The sequence below is a fragment of the Cricetulus griseus genome, chromosome 2, assembly GCF_003668045.3.
Source record: "Cricetulus griseus strain 17A/GY chromosome 2, alternate assembly CriGri-PICRH-1.0, whole genome shotgun sequence".
NCBI classification, from domain to species: Eukaryota; Metazoa; Chordata; class Mammalia; order Rodentia; family Cricetidae; genus Cricetulus; species Cricetulus griseus.
In genome coordinates, this window is record NC_048595.1 from 408,833,858 (window position 1) to 408,860,349 (window position 26,492).

The 26,492-nt window shown below is 40.1% G+C and overlaps 1 protein-coding gene across 9 annotated transcripts in view; it reads left to right on the plus strand.

Moving 5' to 3' along the window:
* LOC100763560 (coiled-coil domain-containing protein 150) overlaps nucleotides 1-25,643 on the plus strand; it is a 91,922-nt gene extending 66,279 nt beyond the window's left edge. For 7 of the 9 annotated variants that reach the window (XM_027396883.2, XM_027396882.2, XM_027396884.2 and 4 more), the window contains 11 exons: nucleotides 9,566-9,694; nucleotides 11,182-11,351; nucleotides 12,435-12,528; nucleotides 13,404-13,573; nucleotides 17,329-17,455; nucleotides 20,956-21,150; nucleotides 21,566-21,634; nucleotides 21,721-21,882; nucleotides 23,224-23,310; nucleotides 24,923-25,042; nucleotides 25,303-25,643. In XM_027396883.2, the coding sequence (XP_027252684.1) occupies nucleotides 9,566-9,694; nucleotides 11,182-11,351; nucleotides 12,435-12,528; nucleotides 13,404-13,573; nucleotides 17,329-17,455; nucleotides 20,956-21,150; nucleotides 21,566-21,634; nucleotides 21,721-21,882; nucleotides 23,224-23,310; nucleotides 24,923-25,042; nucleotides 25,303-25,428 (1,449 nt within the window). In that variant the 3' untranslated portion in view covers nucleotides 25,429-25,643. The remainder of the gene's footprint in view (nucleotides 1-9,565; nucleotides 9,695-11,181; nucleotides 11,352-12,434; nucleotides 12,529-13,403; nucleotides 13,574-17,328; nucleotides 17,456-20,955; nucleotides 21,151-21,565; nucleotides 21,635-21,720; nucleotides 21,883-23,223; nucleotides 23,311-24,922; nucleotides 25,043-25,302) is intronic. The other 2 variants (XR_003481492.2, XM_027396887.2) reach the window with 2 other exon arrangements.
* Nucleotides 25,644-26,492: the final 849 nt, after the last annotated feature.

Sequence of the window (26,492 nt, forward strand, 5' to 3'; positions counted from 1 at the left end):
ACCTGATTGGTCTAATAAAGAGCTGAACAGACAATAGCTAGGCAAAGAAAGAATAGGTAGGGCTGGTGGGCAGAGAGAATAAGTTGGAGGTGAAATCCAGACTCGAGAGAGAAGGAGAGAATGAGGGAGAAAGTTGGGACATGCCAGCCAGACATGAGGCAGCAGCAATATGAGATATACAAAAAGGTAAAAATCAGTGAGGCAAAATGTAGATGAAGAGAAACAGGTTAAGTTATAAGAGCTAGGAAGAAACAAGCCTAAGCTAAGGCCAAGCATTCAAAATGAAGAGTAAGTCTCTGTGTCATGTTTTGGGAGCAGCTTGGTGGCCCAAAAGAAAAAGCCTGCTGCACAGGAGTGGTAGAGCAGGATTCATTTTTTTCAGAACATCCATGCTGCTTTCCATAGTGAGTGTACAAGCTTTCATTGCCACTAGCAGTATGAAAGGGCACCATGTTGCTGCATCCTCACCTACTGCTTGCTGCCATTTTCTCTTGGTGATGGCCATTCTGACTGGGCTGATACATTCTTAAGGAAGCTTCAGCTTGCCTTTCTCTGATGACTGAGGGTGTTGAACAGTTTTTCACATACTTATTGCCATTTTTATTTTCTTTTTTGAGAACTGTATGTTCATTAAATTTGTCTATATATTGACCAAATGGTTTAGCATTTTCTTTTTTAATTGTTTTGAATCTCTTACAAATTCTAAATATTAACCCCTGTCATTGCTATAGTTGGCAAGGATTTTCTCTCATTTTGTGTGCTGTCACTTCATCACTCCAGTGACAGTTCCTTTCCTGTACAGAAAAGCATGCTGTAATTCCTTACAGCTCCATTTGTCAATTCTTGGGATTATTTCTGAGCTATTAGAGTGAGCCCTGTTCATAAAGTTCTTGCCTGTGGCTATATCTTTTTATCATCCGGATTTATTGTGTGGGGCAGAAGGGGGGAGAGTGCATTTGCCATGATACACATATGAAGGTCAGAGGACAAATTACAGGAGTGGGTCTCTTCTACCATGCAGGTCCTACCTAGGGTCTCACACAACTCAAAGGCTTGTTACAAAGTACTTTTACCAGCTCTATTCCCATGCTGTGTGTGTGCTTTAGTTTTGAAAATTTGTACCGAGTACTGCTGACATTGTTTTGTCCCTTCTCTGTCTCCTTCTGACTCTTCCCATGCCTCCACTACCACTTCCTCCCAAATTCATGACCTCTTTAATTATCATTATTACATATTCTTCCATAGACACAGCTTTCTGAGTCCATTTAGTGTTGCTTGTATGTACATGTGTTTAGGACTGACTGCTTAGGATTACATAACTTTTCAGGGGGTTCTTCTCTTGAGAAGACCAATTCTCTCCTCCTCAGTAGCCACAAATTGCCCCCCTCTTTGTTTAGGAGTGGTTGAAGTGAGATTACCCCCCCCATACACTTTGGCATGTCGACTGGTATTGTCATTGTGCAATTCTTCTTCAGGTGACCACATTGTTCAGGTTCAGTGTCATATAGAAGGTACTATATGTGGCTCTTGGGGTCCTTCTGTGTCTTCTGTGATGTTCCCAGGGCATTAGGTATAGAAGTTGTGTTATAGGTGTATCAATCGGGATTGGCACCCCACAGTCAATTGTTACCACCAGATGTGGGTTTCTGTAGTGGTCTCTATCTACTTTAAAAATAGTATTTCTTGATGAGAGCTGAGGTCTACACTTGTGAGATAAGTATTTACAATGCAAAGGAAACTATTCTGATTGATGAAAATGGCAGTGGTGGTTTCTCTCTAGGATCCATGTCCTCATCAGCCACAAGGAGTCAGCTGTCTTGATGTGCTTTCCCCCATGTTTTCCTCTAGCGGTTCCAAAGTTTTAGTTTTAAACTAAAGCCCTTTGAATTGGTCTCTGTACCAATGGACTGGTTTGGATCTACTTTCGTTCTTCAGCATTTGTAAATCATCCTAGCTTCATTGGTTGAAGACTCTCGTATTTTCATCAATGTATGTTTCTGTCACCTTTGTCAAAAATCAGGTGATTATTTGTGTTAATTTCTTGATCTTCTTTTGTTTCATTGATCTGTATCTGTTTTTGTGACACCAGCATGCAATTTATTTTACTGTAGCTCTGTAGTATAATTTGTAAAGAGGTATCGAGATACCTCTGGGTATCTTTATTTTCTTCAGTACTACCTTGCTATCTGGGATCTCGGGGATTACATATGAATTTTATATTGTGTTTTCTAGTTCTATGGAAAATGCCTTAGAATGCTGATGGATAAATATCACAGGAATCTGTAGATTGCCTTTGATTAGATAACTGTTTTTATAATATTGATCTTGAGCATGACAACTTTTCTGTCTTCTAGTGTATTCTTCTAGTTCTTTTTAAAAATGTAACCTTTTAATTTTATTGATTGATTGACTTTGTGTGGGGGGGGGTATGGTCTTAGCCAGGTAGCCCTGGCTGGCCTGGAACTATGCAGACCAGACTGATCTTGAACTCACAGAGATCTGCTAGTCTCTGCCTCTGTGTACTGGGATTGCAGGCATGGACCACTGCACCCAGCTCAGTTTCTTTCCTTAGTTTAAGTTTTCATTTTTGAAGTCTTTCTTCCTTGGTTACATTTATTCCTAGGTATTATTTTTAAACTATTCTAAATAGGACTTTTTTTCCTGATTTTTTTTTCCTCAGGGAGTGTGTTTATTATTGACACATAGGAAAGTCAGTTCTGTGTCCAGGTATCATGTAGATGGCTGTAAGATCTGAAAGTTTTCTGGTGGGATCTTTATGGTCTTTAGTGTAGAGGACCTTTATTAGTTTCTCTCATTGCTGTTAAGAAGCAGCTGCTAAAATAAAGGTTTTGTTTTGGTGCAGAGGGTCAGGGAAAGTTTCTTCTGGTAGGGAAGGTGTGGCTGAGTCCTCACAGCAGGACACAGCGAGGAGTCCTGGGAGACCAGGAAGCAGAGAGCTGTTGATGCTGGTCCATTCTTTTTCATGCAGTCTAGCTCACTAGCCCTTAGGGTTGTGCTGTTCATATTCAGGGTGGATCTTCCCTCAGCCAATTTCCCTCCTAACACCCTCAAAGATATGCCCAAGCTATATAAGTGGTGTGTGTGTGTGTGTGTGTGTGTGTGTGTGTGTGTGTGTGTGTGTGTGTGTGTGTGTGTGTGTTTGCAGAAGTGCATGTGTGGCAAGCTCCTGCACCTGTTTGTGCACATGCATGTAGAGACCAGAGATATTGATGTCTGGTATCTTCCTTAATCTTTCCCCATCATAGTCTTCGAGAGAGAATTTCATGAGACTGAGAGTTCATGGATAGGCAAGGTAGCCAGCTAAGTCCAAGGGATTCTTTAGTCTCCCCAGCCCCAAAACTAAATTCAGCCAAGTTAAAAATGAAGGTTAATTATGTCATAGGATTGATCATATCATCTGTAAGCAGGAATTATTTGACTGCTTCCTTTCCTATTTGTATCTCTTTTATTTTCTTCTCTTGATTATTACTCTAGCTAAAACTTCAAACACCATCTTAAATAAGAATGGAGTGTGTTCACTTTTATGTCATTATTTTTCAAGAAATTATACCATTTCCCTCATTTAATGTAATATTCACTACAAACTTATATGATATGTTGATATATATTCTTTCTATACCTAGCTTTTCAGTAGTTTGATCATGTAGGAATATTGAACCATGTCCAAGGCCTTTACTCCATCTATTTGAATGATCATGTAATGTCTGTCTCTAGGTCTGTGTACTGTGTTCCATTTATTGATTATGTATGTTTAACCATTCTTGTAACCCTGTAGTAGAAACCAACTTCATTTTAGTGTATGGGATTTTTCATGTCTTACTGAATTTGATTTGCAAGTGTTTTATTAAGAACTTCTGAATCTGTGTTATCAGGGAAATTGGTGTATCCCTTTGCTTTTTTGTTATGTTAGGTTTTTTGACTACTTTTTGAGACAGTCTGTTGTTATGTAGAACAGGCTGGCCTCAAGTTCACAGAGCCTCTGCCTCATAAGTGCTGAGATTAAGGGCATGGGCCACCATGCCCAGTTTTTGGTGATTCTTAGCCAGTTTTGAATGACGGTAATACTGGCATTGTAGAATGGTATTGCTCCTTCCATTTTTGTTCTGTGGAGTAATTTGAAGAGCACTGATATTTCTTCTTAAAGATGTAGTAGATTTTGGCATTCCTTCCCTTGTGTATTTCTCTTTGTTGGGAGAATCTGTATTACTGCTTCAGTCTCCTTGTTCATTAGAGATCTATTTAATTTTTCATGTCATCTTGAATTAATTTATATGTGTCTCGAAGGTTGTCCATTTGTTTATACCTAGTTTATTTATTTTTGTTGTTGTTTTTAAGACAGGATTTCTCTGTGTAGACCTGGCTATCCTGGAACTCACTTTGTAGACCAGGCTGTCTTTGAACTCACAGAGACCCACTTGTCTCTGCCTCCCAAGTGCTAAGATTAAAAGAATTCGTCACCATCACCTGCCTTATCCATAATTTCTTTATTCAGCTTTTTGAAATGTAAATTTCCCAAATATTCCCTAATGGTCCTTAGTATTTTTTGCAATGTCTCCCTTTTAACTCCTTATTTTAATAATTTTGGATTTTGATTAAGGGTTTGTACATTTTATCATCTCCCAAGAATTAACTGTTTCATTGATTCTTTGCATTGTTGTTTTATTTTAGTGTTCCATTTAATTCATTTATTATTTCTTTTCATCTGTTGCTTCTGGGCTTGGCTCATTTTTATTTTGAGTGTGTCATTAATTTGTGAGCACTCTGATTTCTTACCGTTAGTACTCACACTGTACATTTACGATAAAAACTGCCTTCATTCTATCCTTACTTAGATAGGTTGTCTGCATTTGATTATTGGGTTTAAAAATATTTCCTCCCTAGTTTCTTTAATGGCCCATTGGTTATTAAAGGGTGACTGTTCAATCTCAAATATATTTGGAGTTTTCATAGTGTCACTGGCTATTGATTTCTAGTTTTATTATAGTGTGATATATTAAAATACAAAAATTATTTTGATATTCTGTTAAGACTTGTATTATCACCTCAAATGTTACTGATTTTGGAGTGGGTTGCAAAGGATTCTGTTATAGTAAAGATCTTTCCTTGGCACGTAACGTGACTATCCTATCCCCATCCTGGAACAAAGATACCTTTCCTTGGCAGTCATACCAATGAAACAAGCAGAAAAGTACAGGGACAGCTGGTGCCCATGATGATGGAACTATTACTGTTGTCCAGTAGAAGAGGCAGGGAGGGTTGGAAGACTCATACCTGCTAACACAGCCACTACTCCTTTCTGCTTCCCAACTGCATGTGATCTTGGAAAGGTTCTAGACTAGAGTTCATGGGAGGTTGAAGATTAACTGAAGACAGAACTCTGGTGCTGATTCAATACAGTTATAATCATCCCTACACTTTAAAGTAATACCTCACCTATGTTCCTGTAAGCCAGCTAAACTCAGTGATTCCAAGTTGGACTTAGGTAGAGTAATTGCTTTGGTTTCCATTGATTTCCTATCTGGAACTAATGGACATGTGTACACATATCTCCAATAAAAGCCATGCACCAACTGCCGAGATGAACATGCACTACACTGCTGATGACGGGAATGTTCTGTATGTGTCTTTTCAGTGTGTGAGGTCTGTGGTTCATTTTAACTCTGATTTCTCTTTTCATCTCAGTCTACATGATCTATATATTGATCAAAGTGAGATATTAAAGTCTGGACCTGTCTGTTCCTCTATGTTCAGTAATGTTTGTTTTATAAAATCATTTCAATGTTTGGTGCATGTATATTTATAATTGTTATATCTTCTCGATGGCCTGCTTCCTGTATTAATACCTCCAGACCTTCTTTCTTCTATTTTGACTTGAAGTCTACTTTATATATGAAGAGCTACACCAGTTTATTTTCTCTTTTATTTGCTTGGTGCATTGATTTCCATTGTTTACTTTGAGTCTGTGTGTTTCCTAGTAGATATGTTTCTTATTTACAACAAGCACTTGCATCTAATTTTTTATTCAATCAGCTGGGTCACACATTTTAACTGTAGAGTGAACATGACTTGCAATTATTTTTTGTTTATTTTTGAGAGGCTTACTGATTACTATGATTTTGTTGATTGTTTTTCTAGTTGGTTTAATTATTGTTTATTCTTTTGTTCCTTTTTCATCTTAGGGTATTGCTGGCTTATTGATTTAGACATGGTTGATTCTGTTTTACTTCATTTTTGTTTATTCCTCATGCAGAACTTATTTTTTCCTGTGCTGTTGTGATTGAGACTTTTTTCAAATTCCCTATGTTTAGGATTCCTTTAGATATTATTTGCATTGCTGACTTGGTGGACACGAACTGTTTTACTTTGATCTTGTCTTGGAATATCTTTATTTCCTTCACCAATTTTAAAATACAGCTTTATCGGATATAGCAGTCTTGGTTGGCAGTTACATACTTTTCAAGTCCTGAAATTTCTCATTTCATGCTTTCCAGGGCTTTAGGGCTTTGAGAGGTCTGACTGTATATTTACCTCTGTAAATGAATTGGTGTTTTGATTTGCAACTTTTAATATTCTTTGTCTTATACTTTTGATATATAAACTATAGTATGTCATGAGAAGGTTGTTCCCTGGAGATACACACATACACACACACACACACACACACACACACACACACACACACACACACACACGAAGATTTCAGCTATAAGTTTTATTTTTATCATCTTTAATTTGGGGAAAATCCCAGGATACTTTTTTCCTTTTAAGTAAAAATTTTATTTCATACAATATATTTTAACCATGTTTTACCCTCCCCAACTTCTCCTAGACCCTCTACACCGTTATACCTACTCAACTTTATATTCCTTCTCTCTAACTTCAAAAAAAGTACAAAAAATGAAAGTTAAAAAAATCAATAAGACAAAAAATTCTCAAAACAAAGGTAAATGAAACGCATCCCCCCTCAAAAAAAAAAAAAAAAAAACATAGAGTTAACCTTGTGTTGAACAGCTAATCCTGTGCATGGGGCCTGCCCTACTATGTGGTCGATGTGCCCCATGACTCTTCATTGGATCAGCTAGAATTTTTTAATAGATTTTCTATGCTGTTAGTTTTTATTCCAGCTCCTTCTTTTAATCCAATAGATTCTTACATTTGATCTTGTGATGATGTCCCAAGAGCTTTTGAAAGTTGTGATCATGCTTGTTTTCCTTACTGGTATCCAGATGCAGTATTTATTCACCTTCCATCATCAATATTGTTTTTTCTTTTGTTGTGTTGTACATTGCATGTGTGGTATAGTGTGTGTGTGTGTGTGTGTGTGTGTGTGTGTGTGTGTGTGTGTGTACATGTATGGGGACATATGTATGCCCATATATGTACATGCAGAAGTCAGAGAAGTACATGGAGCATCTTCCTCTATACTCTCTATTCTATTCCCATTAGGCAAGGCCTCTGTCTGAACCTGAAGCTCTCCCTTTCAGCTATGCCAGTTGGCTAGCATGCTTGCTTCTCCCCACCAGGGCTGGAGCTACAGGCATATATAACCATGCCTGACTTTCACATAGATAATGGAATTGAAACTCTGGTCCTCATGCTTGCATGGCAGGTGTTCTTACCCACTGAGTTCTCTATCTAGCCCACTAATATTCTTTCAGTTGTTTGATCAAACCTATGGCTTATGCTTTCTTTGGTGGTTTTTATTTGAGTTTTTCATTTCTAACACTGTTCAGCATTGTGAACAGTGCTGAACCAGGACCCGTCAGGCTGCATTGGTATCAGAGTTGTCTTCACTTTAGGACTGCCCATCCCCTGTGTACCAGAGTCCATGCTTTGAATCCTGTCCCAGCAGATTTCCCTATACCCTAAAGACTCTAGTTCATCTGTCCTTAGGTTGCTAGTGTTGCAGCCAAAGGAAGACTGCTGAGTGAGTTTTAGAGTGTGGCAGGCTAGCAAAGCACTAAGATCTGCATAAGGACCGCTTTCCTGCTTTCAAAACCCTATTCAGGGTTAACCCGCAGTGTTACGATAAATCTTTACACCAAAAGCCACCGAGCCCCACCGTCACATGTGTGCTCTATGCCAGCTGCCTGCCTGAGGTAGGGCCCCAGTTAATGCACAGAGAGACTTGTATTAGGTACAAAGCTGCTTGGCCAATGACTAGGATTCTCATCTGTTAGCTCAGTCTCAATTATCATAAATCTATATATTTTATAAGACTTATCTTATTGGACGCCCTCGTAACACCGCAGCTAGAAGGGTGAGGCTGAAGAAGTGCAGGACTCCACAGAGCAGTTGGTATTACCATCAGGGAACCCCCACCTCAGACGAATGACTCTAAAGGATGCGTCCACCTTGACATCAAGCTCAGGGCTATGAGACTTCATTCATGCTCAAGTGATGGGCTAAGGTCCCAGCACTCAACACTGTCATTCACTGTACCCTTCACTGCCTTGGGGGCGGGGAGAGCCTCCTGTTACTTGAACTCCTCTCCAGGTCCCTTGGCTTCTGATTGGTCCTTTTATTAGGCCCTGGGTGGGGGAAGAGGGTAGCACAATCTTAACCAATAGTTTCCCTCTCTAAATGGCTCATAGTCAAGACACTCTGAGGTTTGAGGAGCTGTTTACCACTCTAGTTAGTGGCCTGAAGCGGGGAGAGAAGGGCCTAAAAATAAGACAGATTAAAGTCTCATCCAATAGCCAACTTTAGTCAGAACATCAGATGGTTTATACTCTGAGGGTTAAGAATTACATGGTATGGTGTTGAATCACAAAGACAAACCACACATGGTAAAAACATGTTTTTTCATAGAGGTATATAAACAAATAAGTCGTCTATAATGAAGAAAATGATCTCACAAATCACATTCCAAGAATACTTCCAAATTTTGAAGAAACTGAGGTCACTAGAGACTTTTGTCTGTTTTCTTAGAGTAATCTCACAAGCACTCAAAGTTCCCGGTGAACAGCTCCATTCTTAGAATGTATTCTGATGGGGAGTAGCAAAATAGAGACAGTCACTATCACAGCAGAGGTCTCAGTGGGTCAGAGGCTTGTCCTGTGCTTCGGTACAGGCCTGCTCTGCTGGCTTCCCATTTGGACAGTGCTTCTGATTCCCCTATGCTAACCAGGATGTCAGACTGAAGGCCTGTGCTGCTTGCTTCTTTTTGGTTGTCAGTATTCTGTTTCCTGCACTTAACCCCTGTCCTCTTAATCCCTGTGAGTCCACTCCTCTTTCTATCTTTATTTCTGTTCTTCTGACTTTTCTCATTTGCCAGGACTTACCAAGGAAGCTTCTTATGTCTATCTTAGTCTAGAATTGTTTGTATTTTCAAAAGTTGTAAAACTTTTAGCTCCATTGTCTTACTCTTGTGTGTATGTATTTTCACTGAATTTAGTTACATAAGTAAACCCTTAGGGTGTTTATTTAAGTGGATAAGCATGTTTAATTATTCATGTTTGTTCTCTAAATTTTGGTGCCTTGTTACAATCAATGATTGGTTGTGTTTTAGAAAGTTATGCATTATTTCTTTTTTCCTTCCAAGATGAAATCCATTCTTGGGAAAAATGAGGAGGAGCTGGCCCAAGCTGTGAAGTGTCGAGATGCTGCCTTGAAAGAGAGCCAGAAGTTGAGAGGAGACCTGGAAACTCTGGAGGACAGGGAAAGCAAGAAGGCAAGGTGTCCTCTCTGAACGCCCTTTCCAACAGGGGCCATGAGAAGCCTGGCAGCCACATCCCCTAACTTCCTTTTTCACCCATGAAAAGGGGAACTGTGATCAAGGAAGGGCTAACATTGTTTAAAATTTTTCCATAATGATGAACTATGACTACAAGAAAAAGTCTGATTGTTTTCTGTTACATTCTGTCTGATTTGGGGGGTAATCACCTTCTGTGGGTGTTTACTTATCTAATTCCTGTGGATTTTTAACATGTAGCCCAGGTTCGTCTGAGAGTGTCTATCTTAGTTCCTTGTCATCCCTGACCTGGGGCTAGAATTACAGGCAGTCTGCATTCTGTCAAGCCTCCTCTTTGTGTGTAGAGTCATATGACACCACAGTGCTGCTTCTCCTTGATGTTCCTGTGCTCCTGTGAGACTTAGCAGGAGCAGAAGTCCTCTCCCAAACAGCTTTTTTAGACTTTGGCATTCATACATTGTAATTGTGTGTTTATTAGATATTATATGGCATTTTAATGCATCTATACAACTTGAATCATACCAGAATACTCAGCATACCTGTCACCTCAAATGTATCATTCTTTTGTGTTAGGAACACTCCATAAATCCCTTGCTAGCTACTTATATTGTTTATATGTGAAACATTCAACTAATTCTTGGTAGCTATGTTGTCTTACTGACTTTAAAAGGCATTAGGAGGTTGCCTCCTATCCAGTGGCACCACTGTAGCCACCCTGTGTCCATCCTCCACCGCCTTTCCTAAGTCTAGCAGACACTATTTTCTACTTCTTTGAGGTCAGGGTTTTAACTTCCACATTTAAGTGACCATATATGATATGTATCTTTCTGTGCCTGAATTAGTTCAGTCTAATGTCTGCCACTTCCATCCATGTTACTACAAATGACAGAATTGTTATTCTTATGTGTGAATACATACATACATATATATATATATATATATATATATCATATACAATTTGTTTTTATGTGGATGTATGTGGGCGCACTGTAGAGGTCAGAGGGAAATTGCAGGAGTTAGTTCTCTCCTTCCATCATATAGGTCCCAGAGAGGGAACTCATGTCATCAGGCTTACTGGCCAGTGCTCTATACTCTGAACCATTTTTTGCTGGCCCATCACAAACTTCTTGACAGCCAGTGATAAGTGTTATGCCTTTGAAGAGGGACACATCATTCTTTAGCAGCTTCTGCTTTCTCCCCTAGTCTTTATCCTCAGATAATTTCACTAATATCTCCTTTTCTGAGCCCATCAGAAGACAGCTGAGCATACTTACCAAGATTGCCTCTGAATCAAAGAAGTTGTTGGCCCAGTATGTCCACGTAATTGTGAGCTGCTCTGTGGCAGCAGACAGGAGGCTGCCACATTTCCCACAGACTGTAGGGTCTGTTTCTCTTTTTCTGAAAGCAGAATAACTTAAGAACCAAAAGTGAAATATACTTTTCTATCTTGTCTCATTTTCTTTTAGGTGGGAAACTTTCAGCGGCAGTTAGCAGAGGCTAAAGAAGACAACTGCAAAGTCACAATCATGCTGGAAAATGTGTTGGCTTCTCATAGTAAGATGCAGGGAGCTCTGGAGAAAGTCCAGATAGAGCTCGGGCGGAGGGATTCAGAGATCGCAGGCCTCAAAAAGGAAAGGTACCACATTTATGTTTCTGCTATGGCTAGGAAGGACATGAAGCCTCTTTATTGTCATTAATTTGAAAAACTATTAGAATGGTATTTAAAGAATTAGCAGGTTAGGGGATATAACCCTGCACTTAAAAAGCTTTCTAAAAAGTCCAAGTGGCATGAAGGAAAGCATGTCCTTGAACTTCATGGACTATTTTAACCTTGCTACTTTCTGCACCACTTAATCCCAATTCTGTCCTTGGCTCTACAGAATAATGTCAAGAAAACTAAGTCGGGCTAGAGATCTAGAGAGCATGCTCAGTGACTGAACACTTGTGGAGCATGTGCTAGAGCCCAGACTCAATCCCTCACCTGCCCCCCCATCAAACTTGAAGCTAAGCAACTTATTAATTTATTACTTTATTATTTGAAGATTAATAATGATTTTAGGTTAATCATCTTGAGAATTAACTGTAGCTTTGCTTTATTAGTGGACATCAATGTTTCAAAATTACATAAAATGAAAATCAATAATTAAAAAATTACAAAAATTGCCTGAGGCTGATGGTGCCTCTGGAATGTATTATGTATATTACTGGTTCATATTGCTTCTATGTTATGAGAAAACAAGTGAATTGTATTTTCTTTACTGTGCTTATCTTTATTTTTTGCATATTATAATATACTACCTTAAATTTTTAAAAAGGCAAGAGAATAGCATGTAAAATAGTTTACTTGTCACAATACATTTCAAAGTAGCTATTTAGAAGCAAAAATTTCAACAGCGGGCCAAACCTTACCCAACTGGTAAAGCATTGGGTAAATTGCCCTCCCAGAAGTCAGTCAAAAATGTGGATTCATACCCCAATGATTAAGCCCGAAGTGAGTCACACATGGAACAAGATTTTTATAGCCTTTCGGGCCTTTCTTTTTTGCCCTGAAGATGAAGGAACAATTGTTACTCATCAATTTTCTGATATTTTTAGCAGGTGTAGGTACTACTACTAATGCTATCTGAGCTTCTAAGAGAAAGGTGTCCTGGTACTTTCAAGTAGCGTCATCATTCCTGTATCCTTCCTTACAATCATTTCTTATGCTTTCTATTTTCAGGTCTCTAAATCAACAAAGAGTACAGAAGCTGGAAGCAGAGGTGGACCAGTGGCAGGCCAGGTTGCTGATTGTGGAGGCCCAGCACAACAGCGAGGTAGAGGCCAGCTGTCAGAGCTGGCCACACTGAACTGCTCAGTTTTGTTGTGACATTACTATTTTAGAAAATTGAAATGAAATAGAGAAAGTTCCTTTTCATTCAGTTAAGAGTCTTGGACAGTAACATTTATGAATAGGAAATAGGTAATGAATCATAACTTTTATTTGTTTTTCATTGTCCACATTATTTTCATTTACCAATGCACGGGTTATTTCAGGAGTTAAATGTCTTAGAAAACAACCTATAATCTCACAGCTAGATGATGACTTAATGAGCTGACATGTGCATGTCATGTGTATGGATATATCCATACAAACATGCATTATATATATCAAACCTGAATAAACCTTTTGATGTTTACTTATTTGGAGGCCAGCACACATGTGCCATGTGCAGAGGTCATATGGCAGCTTGTGGGAATCCATCCCCTCTTGTAGGTACAAGTGATTGAACTCAAGATGGTTAGCTGGGTGGCAGGTGACTTCCCCTACTGAGCCATTACAATAGCCCTCAAATAAGCCTGGTTTGGGAAGAATATACAAGGAATAGTTGCCAGTTTTTTACCTCCTAGAGAATGAGACCAGACGGGGATAGAATCAGTGAGACTAATTTAACTGGTTAAACTCTTGAAAATCAAGACAATGTAAGCTAGCTCTATTTTCCAGTGCTCTTAGATCTCCGGGGGAATTGCCTTCTGAGAGTCTCTTAAGCAATGATGGTTGTAATTTTCTGTGTGTGTATTATATATTTTACCTAGAGAATTTGTTTCTAGTTCCAACTGATCATTTCCATGCCACTTACAGAGAAAGTGGAAGGAGCAAAAACTGTTGTACTGACTGCCATGAACTGACAGGTGCTCTTCTCCCTTTCAGATGGAGCCACTCCAGAAGTCTCTAGATATAACCAGAGAGGACAACAGGAAACTGGCCTTGAGCCTAGAGCAAGCTCTCCAGACAAATGGCCATCTGCAGTCTAAGCTAGATCACATCCAAGAAAAACTGGAAAACAAAGAAGTTGAGCGGCAGAATTTAGAAGCCTTCAAGTAAGAGTCATGAATTCACAGTGAAATTGGGGAAGAGCCTCTGGAGGAGTATGTGGCTTGTTCAGATAAGGTAGTGAAGCCTTTCTCTTTCATGGTAAGCAAGCAAGCAAGCACAGTTGAACAGCAGCAGGTAACAGGTGCTGGAGCATGCCTGTGTGGGTCTCCTTTCCAGTTTTCCTCACCCATTATCAAGATGATTCTTTGTGAAGTTAACACAAAATGTAAAGACTACTTCGGGGAACACTCACATGTTATGCCTAGCTTAAGTCATCCTTTAAAAGCATTATTTGAGCCAGGTGTGGGAGGCACACTGAAAGTTTCCATACTTAGAAGGCTGAGGCAGGAAGGTCATGAGCTTGAGGCCATCATGAGCTATAGTAAGATCCTGTCTCAAGATAGCCAAAGTAAGGGCTGAAAGAGATAGCTTAATAGGTAGTGGCACTTGTGTGGAAGATGACCTGAGATCAATCCCCAGGCTTACAAGAACCAACTCCCAAGAGTTGTCCTCTGACATGTGTGTGTGTCCAATAAAAATTAAGGAAACCAAAATAAGCAATACAGATTTGGGCAAGGAGTCACAGTAATGTGAGTGGATCTACTCATCCAGGACTGGAATGACCTCATCTAAGGAGATGATAGCCCATTATATTAATTTTTTGCCTGAAATTGGTTCTGTCAAACCATGAAAGTTTTGTTACAAACAGTATGTCAGTAAATACGATCTAGACACTAATATTATTCTATGGACATTTATGCTTAGGGACACACATATAGGACCTCATTCTTGTCACTGGTTTTACCTGTCAATGCAGGATCAGGGCAGACGCTTAGGCAGAGAAGGTACTTTCCGTACATGAAATCTGTGCAGTTTATTTTCTGGTCAGATGTTACTGTCACAAAGCTGTGCAGTATTGGCTAAAACAACACTGTGTATGGTGGCTGGCAGAATCATTAAAAAAACCCATCAAAGTCAGATTGTTTGTTTTCCTAGTGAGTCATTCCTATCCCTGATATCCTGAAAATTCTTCAGGTACTCTGTTTTTTTTTTTTTTTTTTTTTTTTTCTGTTCATTTGTTTTGTCCTATTCAGGTTTGTTTTTATTTTATTTTATTTTACAATTATTTTCTTACTGTTTTCTAATAAGAGAGCAAGAAAGGATGTAGATTTGGGGAAGTGGGTGAAAGTGACAGAGGGGAACCATAATCAGAATAAATTATATGAAAAAACTGTTTCAATTTAAAAAGCAACAGAATAATCCCTGTTCTCACTTTTGCTAAAATGGTTATTGCAAGGTCAGTGACAGGAGAGTAAGGTGAGACTGAGGCCATGTGGCATTTGCTTCAAATGTGTCTACCTACCACTTATCACTCCATTGCCATCAAAGAATCTTACCTATCACTTGAGACTTGTCAACTCTTGATACTATGCAGATTTCTACTAATCTGTGTACACACTTAGAAAGATCAAGCGTGGGAAGTTATGTTTTAGACACATTGGTCTTGAGATAGAATTATGAGATGAAGAAATGCAAGAGGTGACGACTGGAATTCATCTTTACAAGGATGAAGTGTGTTGTCTTCCTGGGAAAGGACAGGTAGAAAGGAGGTCAGAGTGTGGCAGCGGCGCTGATTTCAAGAAGGAAGATGCCAGAGAAGGAGCGATTGAGCTTACAGGTGCTATCTACTGAGCATCCTCACATGACCATTTCAGTAGCTCTAGAAGATTACACAGAATAAGAATCTCCTAGATCTGGAAAATTCCTGATCTTAAAGAAGCAAAACTCAGATGGTGGGGAAAAGCAGGCAAGAGGGCAGTGAGAGGGTGAAGGCTCGGGCTGTATGTGAAGAAGAGCACTCCTGCTACATTCCTTCCTTTCTGGGTCTACACAGAGAGCTTGGACTCTGATCAGAAGCACTCCACTGAACTCTGGGAAATTCAAAAGTTGAACAGTTGTCAGTGAGTTTGAGATTAGGCAAGTATGTCTCACCGAAACCAGAAAACTGTTCCAGGAACTAACTGTGAGATGATGGTCTGATGGCTGCCTCAGAAGAAAAGAAGAGCAGGATTCAAATATGTTCTAAAGACTTTTCCATGAGGTCCATATTTAACAGCACTATATGTACTGAATAGATGTCACACCTTTAATCCCAGCAGCCAGAAGCTAGGAGTTGGTGGTACATACCTTTAATCCTAGGACTCGGGATTAAGAGGTAGGTAGATCTGAGTTCAAGGCCACCCAGGGATACATGAAATTGAATCAGTCTAAAAGAGTAATGGATCACATGCTTTTAATCCCAGTACTAGAGGTGTTATAAATGATAGAAGCAGGGTCTTCAGTATTCAGTAGGAGGCGGCAGAATCAGCCCATTCACCTGAGGTAAAGGTAAGAGCTAGTGGCTGGCTACTTTGCTTTTCTGAACTTCAGCTTGAAGCTTGAACCCCAATATCAGTCTGTGGGCCTTTTATTTTTTGTGTTACAGATGAGTATGGTGTGGGAGGAGTGTAGCGACGTAGTAACAAAACAATATCTCACCAATGATTTCAGATTGTCCCATTCCTTTATGTGGTGTCATGGGAAATGTATCAGTGGGGAAGTGAGATGGTTCAGTGGGTAAAAGGGTTTGCCATGGAGCCTGAGAGGACCTGAGAATCAATTCCTACAGGTTGTCCTTTGACACCACATGTGTACACGCACACACACACACACACACACAAGTTTATAAGTAAATGTAATTTTTGAAAGAAAAGGTATCAGTAGGCATTGAGATAACAGTAAAGTTCCCTGTTAGGAACCTTGTGAGGGCCAGGAAATGACAGTGGAATGGAGTCACAGTTCTGCCTTCAGTTGCCTCATCAGCACACCAAGGCAGTGCTGCCAAGTGGAAAAATGGAATCCATTAGCAGAGGCTTTCACAATCTAACACACAGAAGACATGCTCAGAAGGAAAAGATCACAGGCAAGGCAGCCACCTGCTCCGAGAAACACTGGTACCTCAGGAGAGTCACATGCTGGGTCAGTCCTAAGGATGGAAGGAATCATTGATCATGTCCATGGGTGTTAACTTTTCATGTGTCATTATAGGGGTAAAAAGTGTAGACAGCACACACATTTTACTTGCCATTTCAGGGGATTTCAGCATTTTCAGATGCCTAATCATGGGTCTTTTCCAAAGAACCCAAACTAAGAATGCTGATCAGTTAGATATAATTAGCAGCTTAAACCTAAAACAGTGGTTCTCAACCTGTGGGTCACAACCCCATTTGGGGTTTCAGGTGACCTTTTCTCAAGGGTTGCCTAAGACCATTGGAAAAAACAGACATTTTACATTGTGATTCTTAACAGTAGTGAAATTACAGTTATGAAGTAACAATGAAAATAATTTCATGGTTGGGGCTCGCCACAACATGAATAACTGTATTAAAGGGTCACAGTAGTAGGAAGGTTGAGAACCACTGGCCTGGAGAATAAATAATAAATAATGACAAAACAAAGCAATCCTCTCTCATTTTGATTGTACCTCTGCTGTTTCTCTGAATGTTTCCCACTTTGGGCTTAATCCTTCATGCAGAGTTTGGTCAACACCACATGGCCCCTTTCTCTGGCTCTTAGCTGCTGCTCATGAGGTTGCACTGATGGCTGATGCTGCTCATTTGTAAATCACACATCTTTTAGCGGGTTGCACATTCCCCAGGAAACCTTTCTCAACTTTTAAGATGATATTTAAAATGAGTTTATCATTTTTCTTTCAAAACAGAGCTCGGGTGGCTGAGGAGTCGAAAGTAGAAGCAGAACTGCATGCAGAGCGCATTGAAGCGCTGAGAAAGCAGTTTCAGACTGAGAGAGAGACTTCGAAGAAAGCCGCACAGAGGGAAGTTTCTGAGGTGAGGGGGAGCACCTCTTAGGGTCACCAGCAGAGCTGGTGCAGTGTCTGCTGTTGTCTGAGCCAGATGTGCTTTGACCACCTCTGTTTGCCCCCCCACAACACTTCCAAGAAAGCTGTTTCTGATATCGCAGTTCCCTGCCTGGCCAAGGGGTGCCTTAAGAACGTTCCTGTCAGAGGCCTGAGAAGACTGCCATCTATCTAGTCACCATCTTCTCAGCCCATCTGCCCATCTGCCTCCCCAGCCACTGTGTATCTGCACTTAGAACAGCAGTAGAGGGCTGGGGATGTAGCTTAGTCTGTACAATGCTTGCTCACCCGAACAAAGCTCTGGCTTCCATCTTCAGCAGCACACTGCAGTGCACAATTGCAACCTCGACACCTGGGAAGAAAAGATAGGAGAACCAGAAGTTCAAGGTTATTCTCAGCTATATACTGAGTTCAACACCAGTCTAGACTACATGAGACCTTGTATAAAACAAACAACAACAACAAAAGAGCTATAAAAGATGTGACACATGCTGTATGCATGAGCCAATATCCCTGTTTAGTTGTGATGGCCACTCTGGACATGAGAAAAATAACAAGACATCAGAGAGCTTTTCTTGGGTAACTAGAAGTAGTGTACAGCTTTGAAGGAATTCAAAGTAAGAGAAAATTTATTTTAGGCTGGTTGACAGCTAGAAGGCAGGAAGCAATGAAGGCATAGCTTTGAGTCTCATAGGCATGCAGGGTGAGGCCCTCTTATAAGAGCCTGGGCAAAGCTTAGCCACAAAAACGCAAATCAGGGTAAGACAAGTTACCTTAGATGGGCCACCTGGTCCCACAGCCTTGCCTTCTAGACCACTGGATGGGAACTGTCAGGTGAAACGTGAGCACTATGGGAACAGCTTTACGTTATTGTGATGACAGTAGAAAGTAGGGGAGAATAAAGAAACTAGATGGGGGCATAAGAAAACCATAGTAGCTTTTGGTAATTGATAATCAGGATCAAGTAAAAGGGTTAATTGTTGAAAAAGGGAACAATTAAATCAAATGCTATTTTAATAGAGGGAAAAACACGTTAACTGTGTATACTGAGCATGGAAGAAGGAGAACCAAATTTTTGCGTACTTATATTTATTTAGTTGGCTAGGTTTTTTTTTTTTGGTATAGTTTTGTTTTCTTGGTTTTGAGGGGGTTTTGTTGTGTTGGGGTTTTGTTTGTTTACTGAAAAAGAATTTAAAGTTGAGTGGGTAGGGAAGGAGATAGGATCTGGAAGGACTTGGGTGAGAAGAATACGATCAAAATGTATTTAAATTTAAAAAATGTTTTAAATAGTAAAACGTATACTAAAAAGCAGTAAACACACTTAAGACTTGAGAATTTTTTTACGAAATGTGCTACATTTAGTCATTGAAATTGACAGATACAGTTAGTGATATTTTTTAAAGTGACCTGCAAACCACTGTATACATATGTTAGAAAAAGCAATTATGTGGGAGGCAAATAGGTGTCCTGCATGTAAAAGTACACTATTGCTCAGAACACACAGAAAACTGGAACCTGGGGTTGGAGAGATGGCTCAGAAGTTAAGAGTACTTGTTGGTCTTGCAGGACACCAGGAATGGGTTCCTGGCACACATATGGCTCAGAGCCTCCCATAATTCCCATTTCAGGGGATCCAGTGCCCTCTCTGACCTTATTGGGAATGAGGCACATGTGGCATACATACACACAGGCAGGTAGAACACTCAGATACATAAGTAGATCTAAATTTGAAACCCTAAAACCCTAAAGGAAGCATCAGTGAAAATGGTGAACAAGTGAGGGAACCTAGCAACAGTGTGCCATTGGTGTGATGCCCAGACTGAGTTCAGAGCATTGCTGAGTCCTAGCCCTGCTAGTGAATATTAGCTACATATTCATTTCCTCTGTCATAAAATCAAGGCCATCACAACTCCTTTTCAGATTTGTTTAAAGAATTAAATTGGAAAATATCTGTGCCATATGGGCAAACATAACTAGTGGTATAAGTCTGCCTTGAGATAGCAGTGGAGTATGTCATAGATGGTTAGTGCTGGCAGCAGAAGAGTGTGCAGGACCATAACTTGAAAAGACAGAACTACTGCGGTGAGAGCAGGGACAGAAAGCACTGACTACATGTGTTGGCAGACGCTTCCCAACCTTGAGTAGCCTTCCCTCTGTTCATTTCCCTTCAGCCACCTCTTTAATTTAAAGGAACATTGTAAGGACCAGGACAATGTAAAATCATTCATGATATTACTTTTCCATGAGACAAAAGTACTAAAGCACTATCAAATGCATGAAGTATTAGTGAACATCTGCCAAGTGTGTCCAACTATTCTAAATTTATTTTCATTTCTTGAGCCATGAGGCAACAAGAAAATAATTACAGTATGGAAGTAATCACTGTGTAGTGGGTGTTATTGAATGACTTTTACTCTTTTGGCTCTTACTCTTTGCTTGTGGGGAACTGCCACCCCACTTCCAAGTAAACACCAGAGGCTTATTTTTACTTATGAATGCCCAGCCTTAGCTTGGCTTGTTTCTTGGCAGCTTTTCTTAACTTAAATTACCCTGTCTATCTTCTGTCTGTGGGCTTTTACCATTCTCTATTTTGTATACTTTCTTTCCTTCTTTCTCTGTGACTTGTTGTATAACTGGGGGGCTGGCCCCTGATGTCCTCCTCCTCTTCTTGTACCTCAATCTTCTCCCAGATTTCTCTCCCCATTTGTGCTCGCTGCCTGCCAGCCACACCTGTCCTCGTTATTGGCCATTCAGCTCTTTATTAGACAGGCACAGTAACACAGCTTCACAGAGTGAAACAAATGCAACATAACAGAATGCAACACATCTTTGCATCATTAAACAAATATTCCACAGCATAAATAAATGTAACACATCTTAAAATAATATTCTACAACTGTGTTCTGTTTTCTTTCTTGACTTGTTTTACTGAACTCTAATGTATCCCCTTAATAGGCAATCCACTCATTTTTCAGTTGATGAACCTGAGGCTTGAAAGTTAATTACACAAACCTATTCATAGGTAATGCAACTGAGACAGGAACTTAGGTCTCTCTATAGCAATGCTCAGCATTCACAGTCTTTATCTAGTTTAAAGAGTGTTATAGTCTCAAATGGTGAAAATTGCTCCATAAATCTGTATAATCAGACATCATGCATTGTATCATTTTCTTATTTTTTTATATGTATAAGTCTTTGCCTGCATGTAGGTCTGTGTTCCATGTGCATGCCTAGTACCCTCAGAAGTCAGAAGAAGGCATCACATCCCCTGGAACTGAAGTTACAGATGGTTGTGAGCCACCATGTGGGTGCTGAGACTGAATCCGGGACCTCTGCAAGAGCAGCAGTGCTCTTAACGTCTGAGCTGTTTCTCCTGCCAGCAGTCTCCTTTGGAAATGTAGGAACAAAGTGTAGCTTCTCTTACCAAATAGTAAAAGGCACTCCTTCTCTTTTGTTCTTTTGTCTTCTAAGCTGAAGAAAGCTCTTGACGAAGCCAACATCAGATCAGTGGAAGTGTCCCGGACAAACCGAGAGCTACGACAGAAACTTATGGAGCTAGAAAAAGTAGTGAACAGTAACAAGGAGAAACTAAAGAATCAAAAGGCCCAAATAAAGCTGCACTTGTCAGCCAAGGCAAATAATGTGCAGAATTTGGAGAGGATGAAGGTTGTATGAGATGCCCAGCCCTCTCCATACTGCTTCAGTGGGTTGGGAGGGTCCTCTGGCTTCAGGATCTGGGATGTTGTTTCAGAGCCCTGGCCACAGTGTATATTCTTGGGGAAGTGGGCAGGTCACTTTTGTGGGATCATCTGTGCTTTGGTGGAGGTACTGCTGTGTAATGTGGGTCTCCTTGTGCTTCTGTAGTGTGTCTGTCTCCCATCCATCTTTCCTAAGGTGGGCAGTCCTCATATACAGAATGTATATAGAAGACTACCCATCTGGCTCTTTTGGGGTCAGTGGGCTAGGTAGGAAATAGAACCAGCAGAAACTGAAAAGTTAGCATTCAGCCAGACTAAAAGCTAAAGTTAATCTACTGGCATTTGTTTTTTTTTTTTTATGTTATTTGAACATTTACTTTCAGCAAATAGAAACAGAATTGAGGCAGATGGAGATAATTAAGGATCAATATCAGAAAAAGAACTACGAACAGGTAAAATATGATTCCCACAAACTTGGTGTTTACTATTCATTGAGAGTCTAACTTGCATTTCTGTTTCCTTTCCTCTTCCCCACCAGTCATTGAGTATCCAGAGATTTGTATCTGAAATGAATAACCTGCAGAAAGAGATGGAGCTGTTAGCCAAGAGCCAATATGAAACCTCTGCACGGAATAAACAGCAGGAGCTGAGACTAATAGCTGAGCGGAAAATGAGACAGGAGCTAGAAAATCGGTGTGCGGTAAGGATGTCTTAAGTTTCCTCTCAATGGTTATTAGCAAGTGTACATGCCTAAATCTGGTGAAATGACACTTAGATTTTCCTAGATTCTATACAACCAAAAACTACATGTTTTGGTTTGAATAGGTATGGCCCCCATAGACTCATGTTTGAATACTTGGTTCATAGAAACTGGCACTTTTAGGAGGTGGGGCTTTGCTGGAGGACGTGTGTCACTGTGGGGGTGGGCTTTGAGGTCTCAGAAACTCATTCGTTCACTCCTGCTGCCTGTGGTTCATGATGTAGGACTCTCAGCTCCTTCCCCAACACCATATCTGCCTGCATCCGGCCATGTTTCCCTGCCATGATGATAATGAACTAAGTCTCTGAAACTGTAAGCCAGCACCAATTAAATATTTTCCTTTATAAGAGTTGCTATGGTCATGGTATCTCTTCACAGCAATAAAAAACTAAGACACATGTTTAGAAAGATGGTAGGTATATTAGTTACTTTCCTTTTGTAGTGACAATAGTGGCAAGAATACTTGACACATACAACTAAAAGGAGGATTTACATCAGGTCATAGTTTCAAAGATTTTAGTCTCTAGATACTGGCTCTGTTAATTCAGGATCCCAGGTGAGGCAGGACATCATGAGAACAGGGGCATGTATAGAAGGAGACTGCCCACCTCATGGTGTACACCTCATGGTGTACAGAAGAGGCAACTGGGACTGGGTATATCCTTCAAATACCCCCAGTGACCAGCTAGCCCCCACTTCCTAAAGTTTCTGCCACCTTCCAAAGTAAAGCCACCAGCTGGAGTCAGCATTCAGCACATGAGCCTTTTGAAGGACATTTCGTACTGAAATTGTGGTAGTTTGGAATGTGGAAACTTCATTCTCAGTTTGCTTTTACAAAAAAGCTAGAGCTCATATAAACAAAACACCAGCACGGGGCCTTTGGAGCTGATGCCTTGGTCTTCTGGGAACTTTACAGCTCTTTATTCTTCTCTACAAAAAGAATGGACTTGGTGCTGCCACAGGAATCCAGCTGTTCCTAATGAATAAAAACTGTAATAACCAAAAACAAACTTCAAGAGATTATTGAGTTCCTGTCTTCCAATAGCCACGAAAGGTTCTTTTTAATTCTAAAAACAGAGACTTTAATTTCTCTTGGCAGAATCCATAAACCAAACTCAAACTGTTTAGATAAACTATAGATTAAATTGTATTAAAATACAAAATAGAAGTTCAAAAGTGCTCTGGCTTATTTTCATGATATAATTGCCAATGTTATAAATTTGAAGTATTTTGGTTCTATATGGTACATTAGAAGTTTATTAAAATCTATCACATTTTCAGGAATTTGAAGAAACTATCAGACACCTGAAGAGGTGTAAAGAAGCAACAGAGAATAAACTAAAAGAAGCCAGTGTGGAGTCAGAGCAGGTGAGCCAGACGCGGCACTTAAGAGAAATAGAGCAGCCCTACACATAAGAGTACTATGGAGTCTGCCATTGACACAGTTGTCAGGATATCAGCAGGCAGAGGACAACAGTTTACTAAGTATTATGTTGATTGTGAAGAATTTTAGATAAGATTCTATGTCCTGATAATGAATGCTAGGATATTAATGAAATCTGAAGCCTAAATACATACCACTAAACTCAAGGGAAGGGCAGCTAGGTGTGGATCTAATGCACATTGCTGCTCGACACCTGTGAGTTCCCTGGCCACAGGTTCTTGGCTAGATTTACAGTAAGAGACATGAGTTTTCCTTCTGTAGAACAGGCCTCAAATCTAATCAGAAAGTGGTTGGTTATTCCCATATTCACACCACTGCTTTCACCCATGTAGAACCCTGGGAGCTACAGTAATGACCACCCTGGCACAATATGTCCATGGGTGTTACAGTGGCATGCAAAGGAAATTTTAAAGTATCACAATAACATAACTGTCCATTTATCATTGGCTCCTAAATGACCATTAAGTTACACAGCAGACTAACTTGCCAACTAATATATTAGAAAGAAAAGGACTCTTGATCCAAGTTTGAGTGCCAGTTATGAAGCTTTTTCTGTGCCCTTTATAAAGTTACATTTACTCTCATTTTTTTTTAGTGTATGTATGCACATAACATATTTGTTTATGTATGGGGGTGCATGTGTATGAGTGTTATCACGCATGTGGAGGCCAGAGGACAACCTTGGGTATCCTCAGGTACCATCCACCCTTTTTTTTGAGACAGGGTCTGTTATTGGACTGGAACTCAGCAACTAGACTAGGCCGGCTATCCAGCAAGTCCCAGGGATCTGCCTGTCTCTGGGATTACAAGTACATGCCACCACACACAGCTTATCTTCTAATGTGGGCTCTGGAAATCAAACTGAGGTCCTCATACACAGCCAGCACTTTATGCAATGAGTTGCCTTCTCAGCCCATGTTTACTTTCTATGAACTATTCATTACTGCGTTTACAAGATAATTCAATTAGCTAACACCCACTACTGTCTTATTCTGATAGACTTTTCAGTGAGTTCCCTTCCATTTGCCATACTTATTTCAGTGTCTTTCACTGTACTTCTGGGGGGAAAACAAAACAAAACACTTGGAGGAAGGGTTGGGCTGGGTTTAGAAAGTGAAGTTGTTGCTGTTACCAGGTTGTACCAACAGACCTGAAAATATTTTTGTAGCTCCTAAAAGTCAAATTGCATTATGGCAAAGAAGTCCAGGGCTTTTATCTTAATATAGTGTGCCCACATGATGGCCTTGCTAATGTCAGAAAGTGTTTGGCAGCACATGTCTGCTAGACCTACTCTGTCAATGCTTCACTAGGTGTAGGCTATGCAGGGAGTACTGACAGAATGTGTGGGAAGCAGGAGCCTGCATGTGAGCACCCTTTAATTGCCTTGCTCAGTGTGTTTTCTCAGCTTAATGGTTGTTCAGTGTACTATACAGACTCGATGCAAGGATCCCATGTGAGGATTTGAGTCTTCTGATAGCTAGGTATAAATCTCCCATACACATACACAAAAGAATTTGTTGCCATTTCTGTGTTCAGATAACAGCTAATCTGGAAGAAGCTCACCGATGGTTTAAATGCAGGTTCGATGGCCTACAACTTGAGCTGACAAAAAACCGGTTGCAGAGGCTTCCCCGGGAAGACAGGTGGCCAGAAGAGGTGAGACTGACCTGGTTGTTGTAAACCTTCTCCATTTCTCACTACAGAAGCCCTCTTAATCATCTAGCTGTTCATCTATAGGTTTCTTTCAACTACTGTTAGGAAACCAATGGACTAGGTTTTTGTAGAAGTTTACCTTTCTCAAACTATCTAGATCAAAATTACCTATCTGAATGTATACATGGCATATGGAGGGCAATAGGCTGTAAACTATTGGTTCTCAGCAGACAAGAGTTGGGTGTATTTTTTTTTCCCTACAGAATCAAGATAGGAGTCGTGACATTGCATCCAGCCAGTCTGTTCTACATCGATGGGAAACTAAGCAAAACCTCGGGCTTATGTCTAAGAAGTACCATTCTGACACAGAGAGGAAGAAATGTCCTTGACAAAGGAATCCTTGTGAGAAGTTATGCCTCTATCATTCTGCTGGCCAGCAAGCAGGGCTGGCCTGTTTCTATGTTGTAAAAACATGCTGTGTGCTGAAGATTTTGGACTTTGTCCTTTATGAACTCTTTTATATTACTGCAGAACCAACCCATCTTTTTTGTCCTTTCCCAATTTTCCACACAATAAATTTACATTAGTTTGTTTTATGATAGTAGATGCTGTCATATATTTGCCTTTTTTTATTCAGAAAGAATGTAGTAAAGTGTTAAGGTAAATAATACACTGCTGTCAATGAGATGTCTAAATGAAAATGAATTCTGTATGATCAAATAGTTGTAAACAGCACTACTCTTGGACCAATCAAGGATACTGTCGGGAAATGAAATTATCTGTAAAGACAGTAGACATTCTTCTGTACCTTCTAACCATACACACTTGTGGGTGGTTAAAGTATCTTTAGTGAGACTTGTATACAGCACATGTCAAAGACTTTCAAAGAGCTGTTTTCTGAATACAGGAGTTGCTCTGCTCCTCCTTACACTAGTATGTAGCAAACTGAGCTTTATATTTGTTATTTAAGTGGTGGGTTGAAGCCTTAGAGGATGTTGATTGTAGCATAAGAGCCTTTAGGAATGGATTCATGCCTTTAAAGAGGGCTGGGGCAACTGCCGCCTTTGGCCCTGCTTACTGAAGACAAAGCATTTAGCTCTTCCAGAGGACACCTGGAAGTGGAGATCCGAGTCTTATTACTCTTAAACATTCCTTAGAGTCTCAAAAATGTATTAGGATTCTCTCTCTCTCTCTCTCTCTCTCTCTCTCTCTCTCTCTCTCCTCTCTCTCTCTCTGTGTGTGTGTGTGTGTGTGTACTGTCTTCATATAACAGCTTTTTCTCTAGAATAGCCAATTTAATGTGCTGATTTGCCTGACTCTTATTTTGTGGCTGCCTAGATACTCCTCAGCCTTCCACCCCACCTCACCCCCAATACCTACATCTGCCTTGGTAACACTTTTGGAACTGTTTGTGACTATCAACCATAATAATTAATGTTCACACAAACTAAAA